The sequence below is a fragment of the Rhipicephalus sanguineus genome, chromosome 10 (assembly GCF_013339695.2).
Source record: "Rhipicephalus sanguineus isolate Rsan-2018 chromosome 10, BIME_Rsan_1.4, whole genome shotgun sequence".
NCBI classification, from domain to species: Eukaryota; Metazoa; Arthropoda; class Arachnida; order Ixodida; family Ixodidae; genus Rhipicephalus; species Rhipicephalus sanguineus.
Genome location: NC_051185.1, coordinates 8701626 through 8723506, shown reverse-complemented (window position 1 = coordinate 8723506; position 21881 = coordinate 8701626). Strand labels below are relative to the sequence as shown.

The 21881-nt window shown below is 47.5% G+C and overlaps 1 protein-coding gene across 2 annotated transcripts in view; it reads left to right on the top strand.

The window, feature by feature from the left end:
• The window catches only part of LOC119406971 (formin-2), a 41766-nt gene that overhangs the window by 9939 nt on the left and 9946 nt on the right, over nucleotides 1–21881 (top strand). Inside the window, exon 2 of one of the 2 annotated variants that reach the window (XM_037673791.2) lies at nucleotides 21274–21457. In XM_037673791.2, the coding sequence (XP_037529719.1) occupies nucleotides 21291–21457 (167 nt within the window). In that variant the 5' untranslated portion in view covers nucleotides 21274–21290. The remainder of the gene's footprint in view (nucleotides 1–21273; nucleotides 21458–21881) is intronic. The other variant, XM_049419593.1, reaches the window with a different exon arrangement.

Here is a 21881-nt window from a genome sequence, read left to right as displayed (position 1 = left end):
AGCCTTTGATCTGCGTCTACAACTGACTATCTTCAGCGTTACATAACATTTCTAGCGTTTTTGCTTCATATTTCATATATTATTTTGTCTTGCTGATGTTCATCACCGTTTGTTTATACGGTGAGGTTCCATAAAACGTACAGTCGTAAACACCGAATTCGTGTTTAAGCTACGATTACTACTGATGTGCGGATCACAATCTGATGCACTGATATGCAAGGGGATCCCTTTCACTTCAGCATCTAGTGTTACGACCACTTTTGTGCTTGGTAACTGCACTTAGCCACTATGGCCGCTTGAAGGTAACTTCAGTGTTCCCTTTCAAATTGCTCATGACTGTAAACTGCTGTCTCCGGCCTCGGCGAAATATTCATTTAGCAAGCCCGCATCACCTTCACCTAAGTATTATAGTGAAATACAGATTTCCATTGTCAGTAGTGTTGCGCTGTCTGATCCCCAACTCTGAACGAGCTTGTTCAGTACACTATGAACAGACAGTGGTGTCGATGTGCGCAGTCCCTGTTGTGTCCCATTTCTTCGCGCCATCAGCGGATCACGAAGTAGAATCATTCTTGAATAACAAAAGAAAGAAAGGCCCGTTGAGTAGCCATTGTCTTTCGAAGGTGTGAAATTTCTTCGATTCAGACGCGTACGAAAATTTAACATTCCACGGCACTAACATCTCCGGGCTGCATATATCAGCTGGCTACTACGCAGCACGACGACGTTATCCTTTGTTTCCTGACAAAGATGGAAGCAGTGTCATAAAAATGAGCGTCGTGCGCACGTTTCGGTTATTTCCTGGAGACGTAATGGGTGCGCGCTGATGTCCCCAATGACAGCTGCTTCAAGACTCACTCAAACGATTCCGTCTATGGCTATCTGAAGCTACGTTGTTTATTATTATTATTATTATTAGATAGCACGTTTTTTGGTCTGCAATTTGTCGACTCACCGGGCAGTAAGATAGTGCATAAATGGCTTTGTCATAGGACGGATTTGAGGTTGTGATTTTGTGTGTGTGTGTGTTCCGCAGTCCACGAGAGGAGAGTTGAGCTATCACTGAAGCGATTAGGCAGTCATTACTGACGATTGCCCTTCGCAATGGACTGTTTTGTGCACTAGCTGCACTGGCTCCGTAAAGACTGTAAGCCTACTCACCACAACGTGACGCATAGTCTAAGGTAGCGATGACCAGTTTACCAGCCTGCATGGTTGCCAATGTCGCCTAGAGAGAAAGAAAGAGGGAGAGAGAGAAATCCATAAAAAGGGAGAAATGAAACCCTCAGCGGGGAAAACAAGAACAGCTCATGTTGTGACTTTACAAAAGCGTAATTGAAGAAGACAAAGGATACACAAGTTGGCAATGTTTCGCAAAATTTGAAATTATGTACCAAACAAGAGTGGCAGTATATAACATGTTAGTGCACCGACCAGCAGCGCTTTAACAGGGATTCCCGCTAGTACAGATTGCTCTAACAATACAGATTTCTTTCATTAAAATGTTGTGGCATTAAGGCACCTGCCATCCTCGTACATGTTAGTTTACAAAAGCTCCTAAATTATCTTGTTCATGATCAACTTCAGGGCAGTTGTTTATACAGAATATATATATATATATATATATATATATATATATATATATATATATATATATATATATATATATATATATATATATATATATATATATATATATATATATATATATATATATATATATATATATATATATATATATATATATATATATATATATATATATATATATATATATAGGCTGCTTCATGCCTCATGCCGCAGCGTGACAGTAGCTTTGTACGTCGAACCAGTGATATCCTTCTACATTACATTCGAAAATCTTCTCCTTACACTAACTGTTTACGGCGAGTTAAACGTTCAGTGAGGCACAAGTAGCGATACAAGTACAGATTGACATAGATGTTCGTGAGGGCCGCAGAACTGCGCATGTCTAGAATCCGCAGCTTTGAAACGAGAAAACGTCTATAGCAAACAGTGAAGACGAGTAGGATGCCAGAAACTGGAGCAATGCCCTTGTGGCGCAGTTCAGTCTGCTCGCCTTCCTACGTGACTCTCCTTTTTAGCACGGAAAACAGTGCATACGCCACTGGTCGTCAACTGCGTTCAACATGCTTTTTTTTGTCTCTTGCTAGCGGCTTCCGGACTCCCTAAAAAGCTTCCGATTTCTTGTACAGTGCTCACGGATTGAAACGCGACATCAAGACACCTCTGTGATAGAGGCAACATACATAATAATAGAGATGCGAGGAATGACATTTTTGTGACTCAGTACCTCTGTGATATTTTTGATTCCACCAAGAATTAAACCACTGCGCCCGCAGCGAAGTCTTGAAAATTGTCTGTTGGCCGTGGGCCCTAAATTTTTTATAGTGATAGTGGCCATCCACCAAACCACGTAGTTTTTCGTTAATCTCGGTTTAGTACAAGTTATTCACTTCCTTCTTTGCCGTTTGTTTATGCTCTTCTATACCCTTAGGAAAGAGGCAAGGGCGTTGCCAGAAACTTTTTTTTGGGGGGAGGGGGGGTGCTGTTAACCATGCATTATGTACGTATACGTTCGTGCGTGTATATATACGCATGCAAAATTAAAAATTTTCCGAGAGGGGGGAGGAGGTGAAGCTCCCCAAATCTCCTGTCTAAGCCTGTGGAAAGAGGCTTTCTTCAGCCTATCAGCCGGTTTTTTATTACAGCAATAGAGACTAGCCTTAAGTCATAGGAACACGACAGCGTTAGTATAACCAGCAACAGCCACCACCATTAACGTTACGAATAGAAACTAGATCGCTGTCTCTTTCGTTCCTCTTAGCGCTATATCGCCGATATATCAGAGTACCTTCGAGTGAACGCGACTTCCTAGGCTTCCCTTACGTTAAGCTAATCTAGGAGTCATCGTTCCGCGCTGCTACAGCGAAATGCAGGAACGCCAGCGGGAGGAAATCGCGTCGCCGCCGCCGCCATGATGGTCTTCTTCCGCGCCCCAATTACGCTGGAGAAAATTAGCATCTAGTTTTCTTCCTCGTTAATACGGCCGTACGCCCTACTTCACACTCGCATGCCGCGGCTCCGACTGTGTGTTTTGCTCGACGAGTGGATTCACAAGCAGGGACCCTCCTTGATCTCCAGAGTTCAGTGCTTCGCACCGTCGCGTGTTTTAAAGCTCTTTCTCGGCCGGCTGCTTCTACTATGGATTGAACGCCGCTTCCAGAGCAACAAGGTCGGCTGTTTGAGACTTCGTGTTTACGAAGCCCGAGGAAAAAAAGAACAAAGGGCTCCCCGTTCTTCGCCGTCGTTTTGCGCTAATCTGCGCCCTTATTTTTTTCCGTGCCGACCAACATGCCTGGCAGAGCGCGTCTTCGTCTTCATCTTCATCTTCATACGATTTCCATTTTGCCATCGAGTTTTCGTTTGGCGGCCCGTGGCTCGACAGGCACGGTGAGTGCGACAATGACACTTTGACTTCTGTGCCTTGCCAGTCGTTTACGGGAAAGTTGATTGCTTTTATTGTTTGTTTTGTTTAGTTTTTTCGGCTGCTTTGATTGGCAGACCTCGCACAGACCAGAGCGATGGACCCGCCACGGTGGTCTGCAGTGGTTATGGTGCTCGACGGTTGACCCGAAGGTCGCGGGATCGAATCCCGGATGCGGCGGCCGCCTTTCGATGGAGGTAAAATTCTAGACGCCCGTCTAGAATTTTACCAAACCACCCCCTCGTCTTTGAATTCGGAGTGGCCCCGCCACGGTGGTCTAGTGGTTATGGCGCTCGACTGCTGACCCGCAGGTCGCGGGATCGAATCCCGGCTGCGGCGGCTGCATTTTCGGTGGAGGCGAAAATGTTTCAGGCCCACGTACTTAGCTTTAGGTGCACGTTAAAGGACCCCAGGTGGTCGAAATTTCCCGAGCACTCCACTACGGCGTCTCTCATTATCATATCGTGGATTTGGGACGTAAAACCCAAACAATCATAGAGCAGGGCGATGAAATGCGCACACTAGATAATTGAGCCACTACTTTTCTTTGTGTTAGGTCAAGTTGTCCTGCTCAGGTTTATCCAATGAACACAATAGGCGGATAATTACGCCGCGGGCATCAGTCAACCTCACAACGCGTGTTCAGGGAAAATTTATGAAAGAAGGGGGAAGGAACATGTAAATTGAAGGAACTATTTAAATTTCGCTCAGAAAAGAATTATTGCTGGCGCTGTTATAACGAGCTATCGAGCCTACAAACAGGGCTAACTAGTATTACTTCATAGCGAACCAATGTAGCTTGTGGCACAGAGAGACGCATGACACACATAACTAGTAAACGCTTCACGCAAACGTATAGTTATGTGTGTATAGTTACGTGTGTTCGAGTCTATCGGCGCTATATGCAGCGCAGTTGTGCAAACTTTTCTGCCAACCTTTAACATTACCACTAGACCAAACGGTAATGTAACCTGAACCAGATGCTGGGAGCCGTGGTCCGCTTCTGTCAGACCTCAAGCCGGAAACTGACCGAAGTTTCGCGCATGTTACGCAGAAATACCATGCCCTCCGTTGATAAAACTGAGCCTCTAAGACATGTACAATTGAGAAGCTAGACTATCGTGGCTGTAAATACAATATTAAGGCGGAATCGTTAGGCGCCTCATCAAACGCGAAAAGTGACATTCGGCGGCGTCGGCGCAAGCACGAGCGATGCATGAAATCATCGTGTGTTGACGCCAAGCTATGACGTCATGGGATTGCCAAAATTTGTGACGTCATAACGCGGTGTCACATGGTGACGTCATCACATGGCATAGTCGCTTGGTCAAAGGTGAGACAATCTCGGAGGCACTGCAAAACCACGTGAGATGCAGAAAGCTTCCAATGCCTCCGATCCCGGAGGCAGTGCGAAACCACGTTGGGTGCAGAAAGCTTTCGCAGGGGGGGGGGGGGGGGTGGATCAACGCCGTCGGCTGAGAAGAAAGAAAAGATGTCTTTCGCCTTCGGGTCGTCTTAGGCAGGCAAATGCGTAAGAGACTGCGTGAGCTTTAACACAACTCTAATGTCTACTACTCCAATGGGAACAACGATCAGGCGCGTCATTTGCCTGGTGGCCCGGTGGATGCAATTATAGGAGCACAAACACACACACGCACACACCCATCGGCAGAGGCGCGCACAACACTATTTCGTGCGCGACAGGCGCGCAGAAAGAAGGCAGCATACCTTTCCTCTTCCAGGACTCGTTTTACCGTGGCCGCCAACGGACAGGTGACGCCCACCAATTATAGGCGTTAATCGCAACCCAAGCGCAGTATGTTTCACGCGTAATGACTCCATTATTCAAATCCGTCACACGAAAGCGCCATATTAGATGTCACTGTAAACTGTGCGGGCTACTCGCGCGTGTTTTCAAGAGTACCATGCGCTGAAGAAATAGGAGGAGGACGAAGCGTTTTGCTTCAATTACGTAAATGCTACGCTTGACAACAACAAATGACAAAAACTTCATAGAAGGCAGAAGAAAGAAATCGGTATACATTGGAAAGGGAAATGAAACTATGCAATTGTAGTAACAGAAAAGAAGACAAAAGCATCGTAATAAAAAGTCAAGGCAACACATGAAGTTTCATCTATTCACGAAATTTAGCAGGATATACCAACACAACGTCAACAGGAAGGTTGTTCCGTAATGCAATAGCGTGCGGCAGTGAAGAATTATTGAATGATGTCATACGGCCAAAAAATCGCCTGAAACGGAGATAATTATGAAGTCGACTAGATTCGCGTGAAATAATTTCAAGCGACAAATGACTAGATCACGGGTTATAAATGTTGGGGTTTTACGTCCCAAAACCAAGATATGATTATGCGAGACGCCGTAGTGGAGCGCTTCGAAAATTCTAAGGACACGGGCCTCTAGCATTTTGCCTCCACTGAAATGCGGTCGCCCTAGCAGGGATCCGATGCCTCGACTTTCGGGTCAGCAGTCAAGCACCAGAACCCCTAGACCATGAGGGCGGGTACCAAGAGTTATGGTAGTATTTATGAAAGAGGATAAGCAAGCCATCCAAAGTGATGGTGCCGGTTATCGACACGTTGAAATGTGCGCAGTAATTGACTCGGAGCTGCTGGCGCTGACTTTTCGAACCGTCGAACTCCTCATATACCCAAGGACAATATGTAAATGGCACTGATAAGCCACCTCTGATAGAGCTTCTAGAACACGCGCGCATTGAAACGAAGAACGCTTGATTGATTGCCCGTTGTGCGTGTATTGCTCCAGGTGTGGCATATCACTCGACGGCTGTTCGAAAAGGGCTGTGCGAGGGGCGAGTAAAGAGCGATTCGAGGTGCATATAACTTTGACGCGGTCGTTACGCATGCCGGTCTAACTGGAACAAGCAGGACGCGTAGTTGGTGTTTACCGCAACACTGAGACCGCGACCGAGACAGGTCTGGGAATGTCGTAGACAGCTTGACCGAAAGGCGTCCGTCGGACAATGAGCCCGGCTCAATGGAAACGCCGCCCCCCTGCAAAAGAAAGCGCAGAACGAGAAACCCTGGCATCCGTGTACGTGTTCCTTGTTGACAACGAGAACGAAAACCAGGCCAGCCGCTTCTGTGCATAATTTCGTCGGTAGCGCCCGTGCGATCGCCTACGCGGCTGATTGTACGCTTTGTGTGTGTATACGTCCGTTGTGCGCGGGTTTTCCTGTACACATGTGCGAGTGTGTGTGGGTTCGTGTGTGCCTGCGATGTGTGAACGCGTGCTCAGGACCGTCTAAGAATAAACACGCCGTCTTGACGGATATAATAAACAACATAATATAATTGTTGGGGTTTAACGTCCCAAAACCACGATATCATTATGAGGGACGCCGTAGTGGAGGGCTCCGGAAATTTTGGCCATCTGGTTTTCTTTAACGCGCACCTAAATCTAAGTACGCGGGCCTCAAGCATTTTCGCATCCATCAAAAATGCGGCCGCCGCGGCCGGGATTCGATCCCGCGACCTTCGGGTCAGCATTTGAGCACCATAACCACTAGACCACCGGGGCGGGTTATAATAAACAACGATTTTCTTCAGAAATGTCAGTAGGGTGATAGGAGGGGGAGAAGAGAGAGAAGAAATAGCGAAGGAAAGGCAGGGAGGTTAACCAGTATAGGACAACCGGTTTGCTACCCTACACATGGGGACAGGGTGGGGGAGATTTAACGATGGAGAGGAAGGAGAGAGAGAAAGATAAAGATAGCACATGACACTGCACACACAGAATCAGTCGGTCACTCTTGCGTGGTACGCGACATTTCTGTCTACAGCCGCTCGGAGAAGGATAAAAGAAAGGCAGGGAGGGTTACCAGGCCTAAGTCCGGTAGGCTACGCCTGTTCTAGGGGAAGGGGAAGAATAGAGGAGGAGTGATTGAATGCAGGCTACTTGGAGTAAACTTCAAAGGGTTCTAAGGGGCCGAACACTTCTTCGACCTCTGCAAAAAAAGCAACCTCTATTGTACTATAACGAACTGATTTATTATACATCCTGGTTATGTTGCGAGCATTACAGTGTGCTCGAAGAGTTGACCTGTGTAACACATTATATTGAACGTTTAGAGCTTTCAGGTGGATGGGGAGGGATCAATGCTATTGACTGAGAAGGAGAAGGAGCAAGAAAAGAAGATAATGATGACTTACACCTTCTAGTCGACATTGGCGAATGCTTAATGATACATGTGACTTTTTCAAGTTTTCATTTTTCCTCGCGCTTGTAATCGAATGGAATGATCACAGCCGTTTCGCCTACACTATGATACTTTCAAACTTCATTACCTTCGTTCAGTTTGCTTTGTTTATCTTCTTTACCCACCCCGTACATGAACCTGTACGACGTTTGCAGGTATATAATAAAGAAATAATAACTCGCCCAAGCGCGGCGAGAACCGTTAGTTTTTTTTCTCGCTACACAACGACAGGACAGGAGTCCGGAATGACCGAAACAGGTGCACCTTTGGAACCGGTTAAAGGTCGACCGCTTGCAGGCACAAGAATGCGTGGTCAGGCCGTACACGTTATTCACTGTCGTCCTTCGCCGTCGGCGCTAGCTGCCCGCCCTACACGTGAGACGTGCTCGCCGGCCGAGTAGGGTGTCCAGGCACGCCCGTGGCACGCGCGAACATCGTGTCCATGACGCGACACGCCCACAGAGCCGGCTGCCGCGGCTACAGACACGAACGGGCCAAGGGCGATCGCTTGCGCGAGTCGCCTACAGTCGGCACGGCACTGCATACGACGTTGGGAAGACCTCACTGCGCATTGATATGCATTCGCATAGAAAGACAACGTAGACCTCGAGATTGCAGCACTGTACACCAGTTGCACTGCATGGAGCCTTTGTTAGCAACCATGTTTAAGTGGAAGCTTCACTTCGTCCGGCGCCAACTCTGACAACCCTGTCCAGATACACGCAAAAAGCAGTAATTCTTTCTTTTTTTTCACACATTATCTTCAGCAATTTGAATGAAATTTGCTGAGCTCGAGAAGAAACGGTAAATGCCAGTGGCTTAGGTGCCATAAGTTTGATGTTGTCTCAAATGTTTTATAATTTCTATAATTATTTTTGAAAGTTTCTGTCTTCTTTTAAACTGAACCACGCAATTTACAAATTCTTAACTCTCCGCATAAAATACGTCCCTACTCTAAGTTCCAGTCACTAAAGCATCTGAAGTTCCGAAAGTCTGTATAGAGTTTTACAGTTCACGTAATGCCGTTACAGCGTTTGCGATGGTTTACTATATATTTTCCTCACACATTAGTTATATACTTAAAAGTGGGGCCTAATACATCGAGTTTTGTCCACTTTAGATAGCGGAGCAACGCGTCTCCTCCTGTGTTGAACTCGAAATGGATTAGTGTCGCATAGGATTACCTCCTCCGTCAAAAGGCCAGCTTTCTTGTGCATTCAAAACTGAAATGATCAACGTAAGAGTACGCCAATAAGCAGCTGTTCGGCTTTCCTTGGCCGTCAATGTCAGGTTTCTTTAGGCAGGGGGTCGGGTTTCGAGCACGTGCTGACCGTAATTGAGCACGTCATTTAAAGGTGCGTGTGACGTCTATGTGGTTACAATGCAACTTAGACGTCACACGTCTCGAGTCGAAAAGTACAGGCTGCCAGCTTCAAGTGTTTGGTGTAGATCTTGCAGTCAGTGCCGTGCTTATCTCGGCCGAACCCGCCTTGAGCGTTTTTTTTTTCTTCCTCTTCTTTCTTTTTTTGCTTCTGTGCGGAGGAAGCTACAAATACGTGCTTTAGATACAGTGTACAAGCTAAATACATATTCCTTTCAAAGTCTTCGACGTATGTTTCTTACAGCCCGTGTTTGTTAAAAGTTCAGCGGCTGTAGAGTTGTCATTAGTCTTCGGGTCAAGACTGGCGGCTGGCTTATGAACTATCATAAATCTAAATTTTCTCTCTAAAGACAAGCACACGATAGTTAACGCACCAACATCATGCGTATCGCTGCAGCATCAAGAGCTGCCAGCCACAATTTCCTCAAACCGTCTGCTTCATCGGACCTTTACGCCATGGTTTTCTGACGCAGACAGACGAAAGAACGAGGTACAGACGGAACTACACTTGTATAGAGGTGGAGCGCGTGGCTGTGGACGTTGTTGTTATCCGCAGCTGCTACCTCACGTTACCTACAAGCTTCCATTCATGCTTGAATTGTAGCGCAAGGACCAAGCATGTAGTTTGACTATGCTTTAGGTATCATTACGGCGTCGGTCTTTGCATATTTCTGCAGAAAACGGCAGCTGAAGCGGCCGGCTGGGCGCTCTAGACAAGCGTGATCCCGTCTGTACTATACGCACTCACTCACTTTTTGTTGTGAATTAGTGTGTGCCGCGCATAATATTCCGCCCATATCTGCAACGCGCTACGTTTTCAGCTCAATAAGGAAGAGTTATAGCGACTGCTGATTACCTTTCTTCGAGACACAGAGTAGGATAACGTCTGCTAATATACCATTGCTGGCGACCCACACGGCACTCAGGTGGAACCATTGCCATCTGAGCATACCGGTGGACTAACCCAGCCTTCTGCACCTAACATCGTTCAAATACTCCCCAGTAATGCCAAATGGCAACGTCAGTAACGTTCACTTAGTGTTTCCTAAAGTAGCGAGAACTCATGGTCTATCTGAAGACAAATCGACGGCAATAGCATGTGACTCATCTGCAGCCGTGATTACCGGTTTCCGCGATAAAGAGGAAAGACATTCGCGCTTCAAGTTTGGTCGCCACACTGGCAAGCAACCAAGCGGATGCAAACACCGACGAAACTGGCCGCGTGCGCTATGCGCCCCTACAAGATGGGCATCGCCAACAGCGCCAAAGGGTCACGGAGCTTGGCACGATGTTTTTAAGGCCTGTTAGTGTCTGTCGCGGGGATGTCAGCACGGATACGCGCACCAGTGCAACTATTTCCCAACAAACAACTTCTCAAAAACACACTGTGACACCACGATTCAGGCGCATGCGTGTAATATATAGTATTTTTTCCCATCCAATCCAATCTCGCGTGCCTCTGCAGTTTCGTCACTGCCAAGATTACGATCCGGATTTGTAGTTACCGTCAAGTTTTACGCGAAGGAAAAGTAACAACGTTTAGCTATTGCGGTTGAGATTAAAAGGAAACAAAGTATTCGATTAAATATTTTCTTATAATCTATTCGCGTCTCTTCTTATGAATAATGAAGCGTACAGCGACATGGCGTAACTTGCAGATCACGAGACTGCCAGGCAACGGTTTCCCAGTCCGGAAGTTTTGTGTTGGCAGCATTCTGAAGGAGAGCAGTGCATCACAGCTTGCCGCAGGTGAAATAAACACAGTCCATGTGTACACACAGTGCCTCCTCACGCTCAGCGAGACTACATGAGCCGCGCAGCTGATACACCCCGTAAAACCGGATATCCAAATGCTATAAATCAATAACACAATCTCGTCATTTGTACCCCATTTCTCTGTGGTGTTTTGATGGCGATACTCATATAGTAAATCACAGCCAGATCTTCACTTAATCGTTTCCTCTGATGAAAGGTTCAACGCGAAATGTCACAGAACATACGAAAGAAGAAATAAGCGCGCCTGGTGTGCGACCAGAGAACGAAGTCGCAACTTCATGCTTGCGATGCTACGTGTTATTTATTGACGCAAGCGTATGCGACCGCGTGTGAACAATAAAGGGGCAAAAGTCAATACACTACAAATCAGTGAGTTTAGGACGCCGAAATCTTTCGGCACATAAATCGCCCCATCCATGTAGAGGTATACGTACATATACTGCCATAGGCGTGCGCAGGGTTCCCCCTCAGGAGGGAGGGGGGGGGGGGGGGCGAAGTTTCGTCTCAGTGTAATCTCTGAAAATATATTTGTCATATATTATGGTGCTGTGATGTTCAGCGGCCTGCTTGCCAGACTGTAATCAGGAGCAGAAGTCTGTTGTCAGGCTGTATAGCCTTTAGCCTCTGCTTCCGCTCCTGTAATGATTCAGGACAAATAAACTCAATTCAATTCGGTTAATACAGGTAAAAAGCATGCCTGTATTTTATTTATTTATTTATTTATTTATTTATTTATTTATTTATTTATTTATTTATTTAATTAATTATTTTACTTATTTACTTATTTATTCATTCATTCATTTATTTTTTGTTTTGTTTTATCTTTTTATTTTTTATTCAGATACCTACAGAGCCCAATGGGCATTATTGTAGGGGGGAGAACAAAAATAAATGAATATATTACAGGTAGTATACAGGCACGTGCGAGTATGCTTGTACTAATATAGAAACTTAAGCAAGTTGGTACATCTTCATCATGCGTACTTGCTCGTGCGTACTTGCATACTTGCGTACTTGCTTCATCATGCGTAACTTGCGTGTCTTCTGCATCACGCAAAAAATGCGTCGTTCAATCGCTTCTTAACTTTTATGACAGAGGACGCATGCGTGTTATGGAGTTCCAGTAAGTGCGAGGGCAGCGCTCATCAAAAAAATCACAACGCCGTCACAAAACGTAACAGAAAGCGAAGCCAAAGAACGAACTGACGCCCACGACCTCGTAGGTAGGGTTAATTTGAGAAAAAGGCAAGTTACGCCTCAAGGAGCGCCTCGTCGATCCCGGCAGAGATAGTTGAAGACGCCCACCGCGAAAACTGCGCCATTACACCTCCCACCGTGCGGTGACCCGCAAATGTACGCGTAACACTTTGTACATGCCTTGGGCAACGTGCGAAGAAAAAAAAAAGCGGGCTGTTTATTCGGTCGGAGTGGGTACGGGGCGACGGCGGCACGGCACGCAAACGATACGGATCAGCGAACACGGATTAACCGCAACCGTTACTCTAAATACCCAGTTCTGGTTTAATGAAACAAAAAGAACACTATTCGCACTGTTATAAACTGATGTATGTGCGTAATTCATTGTGTGTACGTGGTTTTTCACCACCAACTGCCTCAGTAACTGCACCCTCATCTGGCAGTAATTGCAACTGTGATTATCCTTACACGTTAGGTAACTTGCGAGCCGTTTGCGCTCTGGTAAGCTGACCTGCAAAGTTGTTGAATGGAAGTCAGTTGTATAGCGAAGTGTTAACGAATTTTAAACTGCTGCTCCGCGAGACAGCTTTCACTGAAATTAAAACGTAAAAGCCGGAATATAAAATTTTGTTGATTTGCTTTGCACATACGAAATTGAAAAATTTTGGGGGGGGTGGGTTTGAGAGCGTCCACTAGGTTCTACGTAGTTCCTAATCAATACAAATGAAGTACATTGTCTTCTGAGGGAACCGGAGACTTCACATACCCAGTTTCAGGAAATTTCGTTGAGTAAATGTGGCCAAAACACGAAAAAACACTTCGAAATCCGTGACGTTGCCATCGGAGATTTCGGCGGGAAATATGGAAGTGAACCGTTTAGCATTGATTTTCTGATCTATTAAGAAACCTATGGTGGTGAAAGTATAATTTTTAGGGCACAATTTATCACTCTAAACTGATTTATTCTTTCACCTTTAAAGGTATTGATGTCGCGTTTCGTTACGTGAGCCCAATGCATCTTTAGTTGGCAACGCTGGTACGGCCATCTGCATCCAACCTGACCCCTTCTCTCCAAAAAAGAGTCAAACTGCCTCGCAGTTCCTGCTTTGAGTCATCAACGGCGTTAGCCTGCCGAGCTGTCCTCCTCCAAGAAGACGGGAACTCGACGCGGCCCCATCCGCATCACTAAACTTCGGTCATATCGGTATACAATAGATCTAATGCGACACAAATCCAGTCAGCCCTGCACGCATGGCACGGATCAGTACCCCGCCTTGTAATTCTGCGGCAAAATATTCTGAGGAGCGTCGCTTGAAACTCCGTACGCGTAGATTGGCCTTGAACGATTCCCATGTGCCTCGTTCTTCGCCCGGCCGTTTTTTTTTTTTTTTTTCGACGTCGGCATAACTTCAGACAAAAGGAATCCGAGACAACGAGGAATTGACCCAGAATGCAGGCTTCTTCCCATAGGATCATGCATAAACTGCTCGAGGAATACAAGACACGAGCCCGCGTTCGGCCTTGCTGTCCCCGTGTGCGAAAGAAGAAGAGGATGAGTGAGGGATGAAGTTGCAAAGAAATAGGTAGAAAAGACATACGCCAGTGGTCTTTGTCTTACCGTTTCCATCCACGCGTCTCACGCTCGCCTCGTTTCTCACGAGGGCATCCCATGTCCGTGCGCAGCGACCCGGAAAAATACAGCATCGCGCGCCGTCATATCGTTATATCCGGCCCCCTTCCGGCGAGCGATGCTTGGGCGCAAGCTTGAAGCACGCCCTGGCCACGGGGCGCTCGGCCACTTCGAGGCCCGTGTGGCGAGGGCCTCCGTTTCCATACTGGCCCCGTGTGTATTCCGTCCTTTCCGCCGTACAATAATATCCACCAAGTATCATCTGTGGCAGCGACTCTACAAGATTTCAAGTGCCAGATAATAAGATGGCTTTAATGCCTACACGCTGATGACGCGACTGAAGCCTACGCTGGCATTCTGAATACAGAGCTTCCATAGTGGCCACGCGTGTATACCGTCATTTCCGCCGTACAAGATTCATAGAATCCCTTATGCATTCGCCTGAGACGACTCGAAGGCGAAATCCATCTTTTTATTCTCAGTCTATGTACCTAGGGCGCCTTGACGCGAGCGTTCCTTCGTACAGGGTAATGACAGCGTCCACTGGTTTGAACCAATATGGCAACATCACACAACACGATATCTCCACTGTTTGAGCCAATATGGCGGCGACACGGTCAGTGGGTGTCACCACCCTGTGCGAAAGAACGCTGGCATCGATGCGCCCTAGATGCACTGATCCTCCCACGACACCTCTCCGAAAGACTTCTAAGTAACGTGGTTTTGCACTGCCTCCGTGATTGGCCCACCTCTCAACAAGCGATGATGTCAACAAGCGATGAGTCACTCTGATGTGGCATCAGAGTGACGTCACGATGACGTCGCAAATTTTGGCGATCTGTGACATCGTGATGACAACATATGGTTACGTCATCAGGTGATGGTTTTTTGCATCACTCGCGTTGACGCCGACGGTCAATTTTCGCGTTCGATGAGGCATATAAGGCTTTCGCCTTAATAATCTCCGCTGAGAATCCTCCGCGGCAGCGACTGCACGATTTCAAGTGCGACATAATGTGATTGTTTTGATACGTACACACTGATGTATACACTCACGCCTTCACTGGTATTCTGAATTCAGAGCTCTTGATACGACTGTAGAAGAGGGATCGGAGGACCTAAGGTGCTACCTAAGATGTGATTCAAGAGCAGCGATGATGCGTACTCAAGCATGGACAAAGTGGTCATAAATTGTGTACCAATGACGACCGGCAACACATACACGAAGCCCAAGTACTTCGTAGAACTAACTCCTTGCGGAACCGCGGTTTCCGCTTATTACACTGAAGTTTCCGCTGGTATTACCTATAAACTGGATGAGTACTCCGTGTATAGTGGAGTGATGCAGTGGTGCAGAAGCACCGCATGTAAGGCACCAACGCGCACTTGTGACAAACAGGATAAACTTTATGCAGAACAACACGCGAATGTGAGCTCTGCAGTGAATTATCCCACCAGTTCATGAACACTGTGGTCTCAGCTGTCCTTTTCGCTCGTCAGATCACCTTAAGCTTGAGCTCAAGCGCTTGTGCATCGAAAGCTACAACAAGCTATGGTGTAGCAGCCGAAGGCGGCGTTGTATGTAGCACATTGACGTATGTTGTAAATTGGTTTACAGACAAGAAAAAAAAACAAGAAAATGCCCGCTAAAGTGTGCTCATTTCATTCTCCTTGTTGTATAGAAGGCAGCGCTAACGTCTGTTTCGCTGGACATCAAAAACAAGCTGGCCGACCTCCGAAAGGCGCACTCTCTCAACACTCCAAACAAACATTTTGCTACGGGGCTGTTTGAAGTACACACAGGATGCATCCACAGACTGTGCATATGCACAGTAAAAATAGTCAAGACGGCTGACTAACACAATCGCACACCAGCCAGCTTCTCCAGATCTTTTATATCTTGAGCGTATTCATCTTCCATTTATTCATAACAATATACGAACTCTTGAGAACCGCTGTAGCTGTCTGTATGCCGCGGTGTACAATGCCCAGGTCAAGCGATTCTTCGTCCGCGAACAATCAGGCGCCCTAGCGTCTCGGCCCGGAGCTTCAACCATCCATGGAAAAGGTAGTCGGTCTGCGAACTCTCAAGCGAGTATGACTGCAGTGCAGTTCTAAAAGAAAGCCACCAAGCTGAGTAAGAAAGCGAGCAAAGCTTTGGCGCGAGCAAGGTGAGGCGTATTGGGAAATATCATCTGCATAGAAGGCCTAGTCGAAAAGAAAAAAAAATACACTGCAGAGGTTCGCTACGGCGCAAGGCGTGCGCAGAGCCAAAGAGCGCCGGCCGGTCGGGTCGTACTGAAAAGAAAGCCGGAACAAGAAGCGACGCTGGACCGCGCCTCATTGTCACCAAGACGCAACGGGCCAAACAATAAGTGTCGCGTCGTTTTGTCTTCGAGCCTGGCCGGGCAGGCTGTACGCGAGCGCGTCTTACAAAACGACACGGTGGACGGACGAACCAGTGGAACCACCTGGCACGCGAGACGGCACTCGAGGACGCTTCGGGGGCGCGCGCTACGAAGGCGCGTCCTTTTTTGCCAGCGCGGCAGTGTCTCGAGGCGCACTGTGGCCGATGCCAGTCGCGCTCTGCGGGTCGCGGCGTCATGCCTTGTGGTCGCAATGACGGAAAAGTTCATTGCGATGTTCCGCTAAAACGTAACCCCGAGATACGCGCGTGTTCGGATTAGCGTCGTCCTGCAAGTCATCTCGAGTGCGTCGTCTTGAAGACCGGTGCCTACAACTTTGAACTTTCGGGAATGTCAATCTTGTGAAAGGTGGAGGCTCCTTGGATTCGCCGCTATCGGATACCACGTGATTTACGCGTCCTTGGTTCCGCTGTTTTCAAGACTGCACGGTCCTGAAGGCCCTGTACTCTGAAGACCCTGAAGAACCTGAACCAAGCCCGCTACAAGAATAACCCACTAAACCAGTGACAGACTTCGAGTATATTGATCAGACTGAACGAAACGTTATCCGGACTCCATCGGCGCTTCTGTGGTTTTCCTGCGTGGGTTACAGCGAGATTTGCGGTCATCGAGGTCCACAGTTCAGAAAGCATACCGGAAAGCCCTTTGTCGGATCCAGAAAAGAGTCCAGTCGTTCGCGTGACTACGGACTCGGAGAGGGAGACGAGAAAATGGCGGAATCCCTCAAACCTTGAAGATGCCAGTGGGCAAGCACTTTGACTGACGAGAGTATTTCGTGTGTGGTTCGTTCCAGAAGGTAGAGGCTACCGGCGTGGAGTGAAAAGAAGTGCGATGCGCTTGTGAAGTGCTTCGAGGGTAGAGCGGTGGCAAATTCTATTCTCATGCCGTTCGACATGAGGTCCCGTAAGAGCTTGAGAAGTTAAACGTCAGGAAGATGACCTCCTGAAAGCAAACCTGTTGCTTTCTTGTTTACTGCCCATCATTATAGTTCTAGTTCGCCCAAGCACGAGCTACCTAAACAGCGTGTTGACTTTCAAATGCTTCAAAAAAGCGCAAGAGCCAGTAACAAGGTACTGTAGCCCACCCAGGAGAACCGAGGGTTGACGTTGGCACACTGACAGCCAACGACCGGGGATGCGCCACTTTCACTTCGAGAATATAGCCTCCAGATAGGAACGCCGGTTAGGGATACCTGAAGTTTTTCCCGCTCAAATACGAATGACCAGAAAAACAGCCGCGTTCTCGAGGACGAATCGACCGTCGTAGTATTCTAGAATCGCTGCACTATATAGAGAAATACAGGAAGTGCCCGAGGAGAGAGAAGGAATGCCTTCGAAGCAGTGGTTTCCTGATGGCTCCTCCGACGAAGACGGTTTCTACGCTGACTCCCTGACCTCCCAGAGCGCCCGGGGAAGGTCCAGATTTCACTGTGAGTTTCTGCTTCGTCTTTCTTTTATGCTCACGCACCGTTCGCACGCCGTGACCAACAAAGCTGCGAGCACCCACACCGCCAGCGTTGCACACTAATGGCGATTTGTTGGGCGCGTTCCCCCCGGAAAATAAAGGAACACACGCCACAAGTGACCGAGCTCGCGCGTGCGTGTGGCAAAGACGAAGGGCGGCCGTGCTTCTATTCTTTTCCGAGCGAACCATTTGCGAAGGCGTGAGTGTGACGCGTGCGTCGTCTCACGCGGGTGTGAGAAAAGCTGGAGAAGGGCTTGAAATTCGCGTGGTCGGGTTTCGAGCTTTTAGCCGTCGCACCACAGCTTTCTGCGCACGTCAATCGCGCATACCCTGAATGCACAACAGTGGGCGGTTATATAGGTGGAAACGCGACGTGTTGGTTAAGTGAAGGTTTTATTGTCCAGACTTCAAGCGCAAGTCCCGATGCCACTGACTTTCGCAAAATCAGGGTGTGCAAACAGTGATTTTCGAGACCAAATCGAATAGATAGATGGCTTGCACTGACGTCACTGAAACAGCCACGTTGTAGCGCCAACATGGTTGGACGCGAACATTGTGATGTCACGTTAGCGTTATCATTACATCGCATGCTGGTTCTTTCGTTATTCATGCACATAGGTCTAATAACGTTCCAGCTACGTCGTTATGACACTGAAACAGGTTAATCGCCGCGTCATTATGCTGCCTTGACGTCTTATAAGCCGCCATGTTGGAACCATGTTGTGCGTCCATGACGCCACGTGCAAGCTATCAGTACGAATCAGAAAGTTCCGGGAGCTCATCGAATCGAATTCTTTTCAAATAGTTTGCGGATATTATGGAGCCATCTTTGAATGTTCGCATCTTAATATTCGTTGCGTTGGCATTAAGAGCACTAATGGAGCGTGAAGAACATATTAGCACCCTCCTCCACAACCACTATACTCTTCGGAAGTTGCGAATGACCGTTGTGCAGCCGCGCCGGTACATCCCGTCTTTCTGAGTGAAGTAGAGAAGTTATTAGAAGGCAGAGAGGTCAGCCTGACCTAGTACTCCATGGCCTTCTACTCTGCACCGGGAGAAAGGGAAAGGGGAAGAATAGAGTGACGGAGGGTGATGATTGGGAGAGGAAGTGATGCGTAATATGCAATAACACAGAGGTTTCGCTACAGTCTAGCGCCCAGTCCCGTGCTATTAAGAAAATCTATAACTCACCTTGTAGCATTTTTGGCAGTGTCTGGTCGGACATTGCGGATCATATACAATGTATACATATACACTCAGTGTTGTCACTCCGACGCCTGCCAGCGTTGAAGCCAGCGTCTTCCGTTGTGACACGTACGCGGGGCAGTCGCAAGATGGATGCGATCAAGTCGCATACACTTGGCAGCGTTCACATTTCGCCCAGGAATCCCGCGCTAGCTCTAGCTCTAACTAAAAAAAAAACGATATGTACCTGAAAGATCACTCACGTTTGTAGCACGAAACCACAAGGAAATCAATCTGTACGGATTTCTCAGAAAGTAAAACTTCTAGTTGAAGAAAAATTTGTCCTGGCAGGGGATCGGACCCGGGACCAACGCCTTTCCAGAGCGGTCGCTCTACCAATTGAGGTAACCAGGATGCTAGCAAATCGCCATATTCTGCGTCTATGCGCTTCGAGTTGTCGATTAATTCGCCCTCGCGCTGCCCATTGCTAGCTTCCTGGTTAGCTCAGTTGGTTGAGCGACCGCCTCGGAAAGGCGTTGGGCCCGGGTTCGATCCCCTGACCAGGACAAATTTTTCTTCAACTAGAAGCTTTATATTCTGAGAAAACCGTATAGATTTCGGCTTCGTGCTACCATGGTCCCTCAATACTCATTATTGAGGGACCATGATTATACATTTCAGGACCCTTCCGCCACCTTGCAGGATTCCGCACAACTAATTTGCTGTGCTGCTGTCCTTAACCTCGTCAAGAGAGCCGTGCCTCCCATGCGCTGATTCGTCACACACGCGCAAGCTCAGACTCATTGCCACCGTCACACGTCTACGAAACGCACCGCGACCGCCCCCTGCCCAGAGCCGTGGCGCATTACGGCAGCGCACGGCGGCTTCGCCGCTACGCGCACCTTAATTGCGGAAGAGTCGCCCGCGGTTTAAGCGCGAAACAGGCGCCGCCACGGAACGGAAGTCGCGAACTTTCTTCTCGCTCGAAGGTGTGTAAACGCACGACTTTCGTCGCGCAATTCGCGTGAAGCTATAGACGAGAAACGAAAAGCGAAGAGAAAGTTGAGACGAAAGCTTTCGAGCACGGCCGGGCGAAGCGAAAATGGCGCTCGTATGAACGCCGCGTAAGCGCTGCAAGTGTTTACACGTTGCGAGACGACGCCGTCGTTCGGCTATTGAGCGACTCGCGGCTAATGGTTCGATGCCATTGACGTACATCGTCTATCCCTCTGCGCGCAACACCGATCCCCCCCCCCCCCCCCCCCATTGCCCCCTAAAAATAAAAGTGGCGCGGTGCCTAGTGCATTCGCCTAAGACGACTCGAAGGTGAAATCCACTTTGCTTTTCTTTTTTCTCATTCAATTGTACTCATTGATTTTTCACTCACAACCAACGACGCTGACACCGAAATTTCTGTGAAACGATCTCCTTAACGCTATCGCGTAAAAAGTGGCTATGAGACAGCGCTAATGTTACGTTTGCTCTGCTCTTCGTGATCAACAGCGGTGATTTCCAAGCCATGAATCGGAACCTCCGCATCGGAGTTTCATTGCTGTTAATTAAGTTGCAACAGCAGCAGCAACAACAAATAATAATAACAGTAATAATATACCATGCAAACGTATCAATGGTAAAAATTTGTGACATGTCTTTGTTGCTTCTTATTTATTTTCCTCTGATATTACTGAACTTTGCTTTCATCCGTTTAACTTTTGAACTCAGTTTCCGTCACTATATTGTTGCGTTATTTACTTCTTTAAGGTTTGTTTCATTTTGCTCGTATTGCTTGTTAGAGATAAGGGTCACCTCTCATGTGTTAATTAAAAAAACTTCAGCCATCGCATTCAGATGGAGGCGAAATGCTAGCGGCCTGTGCAATGCACATTTCCGGAGCGTCCCCTTATAACCATATCGTGGTTCTGGCACGCAAAACCTCAGATATTATTATTATTATTATGACTTGTATTATTATTATTAGTAGTAGTAGTAGTAGTAGTAGTAGTAGTAGTAGTAGTAGTAGTAGTAGTAGTAGTAGTAGTAGTAGTAGTAGTAGCAGTAGTAGTAGTAGTGTTATTATTATTACTAAACTTCAACCATATATGTAACATTTTCGTTATGTACTCTGTCACTTGAAGGGGGCAGCCACTTCGTTTAGCTACATACTCGCTCAAAGGAAGGGAATTTCGAGGGCTCGTTTCTTTGTTTGACAGAACCTTAATGAAAACCAGCAGATAGTGGAGCCAAGGAAGGTACAGGGAACGTTAATTGTACTATTTTAAGTGTATTGTAGTAATTATAATATTAATATTATATGCATTGCGATAAAGTATGATATTACTATTATATGTAGAATTATGAGTCGCTCAAGTAACCCTTCTTGTGACTGTTCATTTATTTCACGGAAAAATAAATAAGGTACTCGAATTGAATCGAACTGAATTTTCGCGTGTCGTTGACCTCAGGTGACCCTGGCCCTGGGATGTTGTCAGAGCCGCGGCGTACGCAGCAGCAGCAGCAGCAGCAGCGCTCCTCCCATGAGGACGGTCACCAGTCCTCGTCTAATGGACGCCGCCAGCCCAATGGTGCAGTGCTGAGCAACGGACACCACCAGACCGCCTGGCAGAACAGCTACAACAGGCCGCCCAGGTATGTGCACCCCTCAACGGACTGGACGGGCATACCGTTTGTACCTCCAATAGCAGAGAGGTGGGCGAGTCGGAAGCGATGCGTGCTTGGAAAAAATCAGCGCGAACACGACGGAGCCAAGACGAGAAGGACACAGTACGGGCGCTGTCACAAAAGTGCCCTGTTAAGGAAACGCCGACGTCACATCTTTCAGATCATGCAGATCATGTGGGTGTAACCCTTTTTTCAGTAACACAGTCATTATGTTGAAGCACAAAGATAAAAGTGCTCGCGAACTCGCGGAAGCGTTCTTCATCAAAATGAAGGGTGATGATTGCATATCTGAAACTTCTGTTTGTTTTCGAGGTATGCACGCTCAACGATTTCTTTCACGTATCCTAAAATTTCTGCGCAGGCATGGTGCTGGTTTTCGTGCGCTCGGTTT